General features: G+C 36.6%; 1 protein-coding gene across 1 annotated transcript in view; it reads right to left on the reverse strand.

The window, feature by feature from the left end:
* The window catches only part of GABRR3 (gamma-aminobutyric acid type A receptor subunit rho3), a gene marked incomplete at both ends in the record, with an annotated part of 41013 nt that extends 36703 nt beyond the window's left edge, over window positions 1-4310 (reverse strand). Inside the window, one exon of the mRNA XM_079155697.1 lies at window positions 4186-4310. Within this exon, the coding sequence (XP_079011823.1) occupies window positions 4186-4310 (125 nt within the window). The remainder of the gene's footprint in view (window positions 1-4185) is intronic.
* Between the last annotated feature and the right edge of the window lie 2798 nt (window positions 4311-7108).

The raw sequence follows: 7108 nt of genomic DNA on the forward strand, positions 1-7108 counted from the left end.
CTCACTCAGGCTCTAATATGAACCAGTGCACACTGAAACCCAGTTTACAGTCCCAAGCATACAGGCAAACTTTAAAGTAACTCTTTATAGTCATTATTTTTCTTTAGAAAAATACAAAATAGAGCAAAAATGTATTATTAGAGTGATAGATGCAAATCCAAGGAATAAAGTAAAACAGTGGGAAAATTAGTTGGTCCAATGTTTTGTCATTAAGAAAATCATTATAATTATGGATCCAAAGTTTATTTCTAGGTCCCTGATGCTTGTGAGGTGCCTTAGAAAGGACGTGGTACATTAGATGGGATGACTCTTGTGGCCCAGACATAAAGGCTCCTGAACACCTGAATTCTGGGAATGCCTACTTGACTTAGTCAATAGCCTATCTTTTATTAAGGAAAAACCTATGCAGTGAACGTTTCTGTGAAAGAACCAGCCACAGCAGTTCTCGATCTCCCTTGGGTCTCCATCAGCTCATGAGATCAATTATGAGGTCTCAGTTTGCTTATTTGCAAAATGAGTAAACGAGGCTAGATTAAGAGCTAGTCTGCAGACTTATTTTGGATATCTCACATGATGTATTAAATTGGAAAATTTCATATGAAAACCTAGACTCCTATTTCCTTTGAAAAATCAGAGTATCTGGTAATACTGTGCTCAAATAAAGAGAGAAGACTGGACCTGAACAGGCACACCTGAGAAAAGCATGTATGCTGTCATTAGAATCTCTGCTTCTCTCCTTCATCTTACTTGCAGTTGCACTTGAATTTGCAATCTCTAGGACCCTCCTGACTTTTACAACGGGCTTAGGAGATGTTGATGGATGTTTAATAAGTGGCTCTCCATGTTTAAAAAAGCCCTGATTTGTAGCGTTTTTTTTTCAAGTGAATTTTGTTTATTTCCATGAAGTAGAATACTCCTACCAAGTTACTCAACTTCAAGACAGAGATTGCCCCTATTATAGTATATATATGACTGTATGGCATGGAATAGTATGGGCTAGCATATTATAGACATATCCAGAATGGCATAATATGGTATGGTATGCATATTGAAGTAATTCTACCATAGAGATATAATAGGCCTAAATAATTTTAAGACCTTAGATGATAGCAAAATGTAGTAAAGGAAGTAGGAAATGGTGAGTTTTAAGTATTTATTGCCTATGAATTAAAAATAACATTTAATTGTAGGTTTATACAACTTAATTTTTTTTTTTAAAGTATCTTTTTTTGGTTGGCGATGGGCCTTTATTTATATGCAGTGCTGAGAATTGAACCCAGTGCCTTGCAGGTGCTAGGCAAGCGCTCTGCCACTGAGCCCCAGCCCCAGCCCCACAACTTAATTTTTAATAATTATTTTTTTTAGTGGCATATACATTTTCTGAAAATTTATCAGTGGGCTTTTGCAAGCTTGGTGGAACTGATTCCAGTTCTCTGCTGATTATTCTTAAGGCCAGGGTCAATGTGTTGTTCCCATAGTATCCTCAACCCCCAACCCAGCATTGCATATATGAAGGTCACTCAATAATATTATTGAAAGAAAGACTACGTATTCAATGAGTCTGTGTATCTATTCCCTTCTGCATTACCAGGGAGCCAGATTTCCTCCTCAGGCAAAAGAGGGACATTTTCACTTGCCAAAACTTTCTATATTCATGTTCTTCCCTGCTTTATTTTTTAAGAAATAAAGGGAATTTTTGAATCAAAGATTCAAAAAATCTTTAGATTAGGAAAAGTGGATTTTTGTTTAACAACTAAGGTTATATTCCGAATGAAAATACTTTATAATAAAGCATTTAAGGGCCTGATTGTATTGAAAGCAGGTTCGAGATAATGTGTATAAATTCAAAGTGAGGGATTAAAAACTCACTACATAATTTTCAAAGGAAAACCATGACTTCCTTTCATGTTCACTGTTCGTTCTTTTGCATTATGAAGGGGTAGATTATCCATTCTTTCATTTCTTATTTATGGGTAATCAGGTTGGATGTTGGGGAAAGAACCTCAACAGTAATTATTCACATACTAAATCCTGGACTCCTTTCTCTAGAAACTACCCTATACAATAATTCATATATTTTTATCAAATGCTTTAGAATGTGCATGAGAGAGTACTGAGTGACGGTTCAGAAATTGGCTGCCTGCATTACCTATTCACTCAGGGAAAGTGCCTGGTTTCATTCTAAGTGGCTACTTCTGAACCAGTGTGATGGTTTACTCAGTCCCCAGTGCCCTACAGGATTTTTCTTTGAAGAACAAAAGAAGCAGATATAAATTTTAATGAATCGTATTCTAGTTTGTGGCTCAAAGGGGCATTTCATTCAGGATATAAAGAAGTGAAAACAAACATGTTAGGCCTTGTGTAGCAGAAACCTGGAGGTTTCTTCTGGGGGAAATCTGGCTTGCATAGTCTCTAAAATTTTCTCTTCCTTTTCATAGGGCATCACTTGAGGCACTTAACAGAAGAAAAAATTTCACCCTGCCACGGAGAATCTATGTTCCCCTACTGTCCTCAGAAGACACCTAAAAAGGACACTGAGCACATTTTTCTGCAGACACTGCCTTCAATACTGTTCTTAGTTTCTGCCACCAACAGTGGGCCAGGACAATGGCTTAGCTTTTATAACAATCTTTCTTCTCCTTTTCTAAACATCTACTATGCAGACTGGACAAATCCCCCACAGTTTAAATGGTACATGATATTTAAGCAGTTTCCATTTATTTTGAAATTAGACAAAATATATTACACGAATGTTATAAGTAATCTGGAAAAAAGAAAGCATAGTTTAGTGGTAGAACACTACATTTCCCAAATATTTCCTTGCCTGATTGCCCTGGAGAAGACTCTGAAGTGGTTAAACTGTATAAGACCTTACCTCATCTCAAGTCTGGGGTCTGGGAGCTGAAGAATGGAAGGAAAGCCTGGGAGGAAGGCCTTTGATTTTTAAGAGCAAAAGAGGAATCAGGACTCTAGTCACTGTTCCCTTTCAGTATTGGTTCATTAAAATTTCAGAAGACAAGAATTAAAGTCCTGTATGCTCTTTCCTGATTGTCTGGTGAATATTTTTTATAAATATTCAAGGTGTGAGGGCAACCTGGCTGAAGCATTTGTCATTCATTGACTGCCCAGACTGACTGGAAGATATTATTCATCTTTTTCCCTCAGTTTCTGCTTCTTGGTAATTTTTGAAATTTTATAAAAAAGGGAGATCTTCCCAAAGACATTCTTTAGTTCTTAAAGGGTGTATGGGTAAAACAGTAACCAATCTTTTCAGGTGCCAGGCTAAAGGGATTCTTGGAACTGTAGTGTAAGTCCTGGCAAGTAGTGATGGGGTGGTCACCAGAACAGATCGTTACCTTCCTCACCACGTATCCACAAAACTCTTGGTTATTTATGGCAAAATAGCAATGGTGATATGTTGATACTTGAGAGGGTATTTCAAATGTATGGAAACTATTCTCAAAAAACAACACATGGCCTTAATGCCTTTGATACTATCTCAGCAATGTATGATACTATATAATAGCACTTGATATTAAAAGAAGTTGGCACTTAGACTATTTTCTTTCTTTTTTAGAAAATTTATTTTAGTTGTAGATGGACATAACTTTATTTATTTTTTTAATGTGGTGCTGAGGATTGAACTCAGTGCCTCACATGTTTTAGGCAAGTGCTCTACCACTGAGCTGCATTCCTAGCCCCAAAATTATCTTTATTATTATTATTATTATTATTATTTTGGTGTTGGGGATTAGAATCCAGGGCCTTCTAAATGTGAGGCAAGCACTCAACCAACTGAGCTATATGCCCAGCCCCAGCACTTAGACTATTTTCTACTCAAAAATATCTGAGGAAACATTAAATAAGTCTCAATATTAATAATAAATGTATTAATCATGGAAGAAATACATTTTCTGAAAGAGGATCCTTACATAACCATTTAACAGTATTCTTCAAAAATGTTATAAAGAAGCATATGAATTCCAGCAGAGACGCAGGATTTTTCTCTTTCCAATGTCCACCAGGGGTGATTTATTTTGATGAGTGAATGCTATTTTCAGAGATAGACACTACCCACAAAGATGTACTTCCGTTAAAGATATGTTTCTGACTGTCCAATAGGTCTGAAGGAGCAGATGGGAAAAACCAGAAAATACTTGCAGGGACTAAACTGTGGAGTCTTACCAGGTGTGTGTCACTGACGTGGAGCACCGCAGGGAGGGCGTCTTGATGTCAGAAGCAGCAAAAGCATTGGGCATCAGTGTGATCCAGATGTAGCTGAAGAAGACCAGCTGGGAAGCGAGGACCATCTCTTCTAGAAGAAAGGAATGCTGGTGGATGCGGCCAGTACTGTTATTGAGATTTCTTCTTCATGTGTCTTTAAAAAAATAGTGTGCCAAATAAAAGGCATTAAGGCAATAAAAAAAATTTAAAAAGACACTGCCTTCAATACTGTCCTAGTTTCACTAGATTAGATAGAGTCACATCATTTACCGGCTCATATCTGTCTAGATCATCTGAAATTTAAGGAAAACAAAGCAGATTTTTCATTTTCAGTTTACATCCCTCTTTCCAGTGAGGGTTCTTAGTGGGATGCTCGATCCTCTACTCAATAAACTCTGGGCTGCAGTCCTGGGCAGACAAAGAAGTGAGGTTAGGCATTAATCCTCTTAATCCAATGTAATATCATCTGAATATATTTAATGACTGTAGAGTAATATGCTTAATGAGAAAAAGATGATTATTAATCTTAATTAAACATCTCAAGACTTTTTTTTTTTAACCCTATGGTTTCTTTTAATCCAGAAAGGAATCCTTTTCTCCCCTAAAGCATGCAGTCTGCTGCAGCCACAAATAAAATATTAAATTCTTACTTTTGACAGGTAAACAATCATATTTTAAGATGGTGGCCTATTCCATATTTGAGAATAAAAATGGTTCCATTTAGCCAGGCATGGTGGCACATGCCTGTAATCCCAGCAGCTCTGGAGGCTGAAGCAGGAGGAACATGAGTTCAAAGCTAGCTTCAGCAAAAGTGAGGTGCTAAGCAATTCAGTGAGATCCTATCCCTAAATAAAATAAAAAATAGGACTGGGGATGTGGCTCAGTGTTGGAGTGCCCCTGAGTTTAATCCCCAGTACCAGTCCTCCCCCCAAAAAAGTGGTTCAATTTAAGGTTTGGCATAGTAAGCAACCTAATAAGAAATAACTTAGTCCTGGATCGTGTGCAAAGCATGTACTGTCACTATTAATTTATGCCTATACACATTTCTACAGATAATTACCTACAACAAATAGGTGTTCTTTGGAAATATTCCCTGCATGTATGCCAAGTACCAGTGAATGTGTATCAGTAAAATTAAATTTCTCCAATTGGAATATCACAAGGTGAGCAGTGTAGTAACAGGTGGCCTGTTCACCAGAATTTAGGAAGAATGTCATTTTCTTCCCCAGAATAGTGTTGTGAAGGAATTTGAGCACTTGATACCTTGTATCCTGCATTATTAATTTATCACATTTACTTATTTAAACTTGGGTTATGTCCTTTCTTAGTCCAAGTATCAAAACATCCTCCTATGCTTTCCTCTTTAAAATATATTCTTAATATATACTGCTACAAACATGCCAAATGGTTTTAGTTAACCGTTACCTTTCTGTCATCTAGTGATTATCATTATATGCTGTTATATTATTATGATACACATTTGCATCCACAAATCACATATAAACATTTTTCATTTGAAAACGTTGTATAAGTGGTGCCACATTTCACTTCTACTTCTGAAACCTATTTTTTCTTTCAACATTCTTTTTAGGGAATTATTGTGTTGATACATTCATTTAATCACTTATGGTATTCATTTTAACTGCCCATGGTATTTCAGTGTGGATATATAAGATTTCACTTATTCTTTTGTTGATGGGCACTGTTTCTGTATCTTATTATTAAAAAAAAATCCTGCAGTGAATTTCTGTAAACATTTCTACATATGTAATAGTTTCATTAGGGTAGAAATGTAGAGTTAAAACTTCTAGGCTGAATGCCTTCACATATTCAAATTCACTGGATACCACCATATTGTTCATAAACGTGGTTGTACCAATTTACTATTCCACTAGCAGTAAATGAGAGTTCTTATGTCTTAAAACCTCTTTTTTTTTTTTTTTTTCACATTGGGGTTAAGAGGTTTTTAAATGTTAACCAACCCAATGGACAATGTAGTTTTAATTTTAGTTTCCTCAACAGCTTGAGAAGTTTGGGTATTTTTTTCACATATTTCTCTGCCAGGAAGTGTTCTTCTTTGTTGGATCAATGGAAGGACAAGAAGAAAAGCTGCTGGTCTTAGCTACTGTCATTTTGTTGGATAGAGAATTACATTGTGGTAACATCGCATTCGGAGTTTGTTTTCCATAACTTCCCCTTCAGTGCTCCGATGGGATCCAGGGAGGCTTGCTGTCTGCCCTTAGGATCCAGGATCTGTATAGCACTTTCCAGAGTTCTTGGCTACCCTGAAGATGTTTGGTGGAAAGTGTTCTGTACTAAACGAGTTAGGGGAGTGCTATGCATTTTATTGCTCTGTCAGAGAGTCCCAGTTCTTATTATGTAGTACAATGGAAGTGCTCTTGCTTTTTAGTAACAAGGAGGATGTAAATTCGCAAATTATTCTCCATCCTTACCTTGCTTCATCTTTTGGGACCACTGACACACCTGGTCTCTCCCCACTACTTGAAACACTTTCTTTATCTGACTTCTAGGATGCTGGACGCCTGTTTTCCTCCCTCTCTGATCATTTCCCCTCAGTTTTATTATCAGATTCTCCCTTTTCTGTCAGATCTCATTACATTGGAGTGGCCATAAGCTCTTTGGTACTTGTATTGGCTAGCAACCATTCCTTTAGTGATCTCATCAAGTCTCTAGACTTAAAAGTGTCAGTTAGGAACATGAAGCTTTCAAAGTATATTATACATCATGGTGACCATAGTTAATCATAGTGTATCATATACTTCAACTTGCTGAAAGAGTAGACTTTAAATATTTTCACTACAAAATGATAAGTACATGGTGTGATGTAAACTAATTTAACAATTAGTTTCCTATAATCATTCCA

Source organism: Sciurus vulgaris (genome assembly GCF_902686455.1).
Source record: "Sciurus vulgaris genome assembly, chromosome: 10".
In the NCBI taxonomy this organism is placed as follows: Eukaryota; Metazoa; Chordata; class Mammalia; order Rodentia; family Sciuridae; genus Sciurus; species Sciurus vulgaris.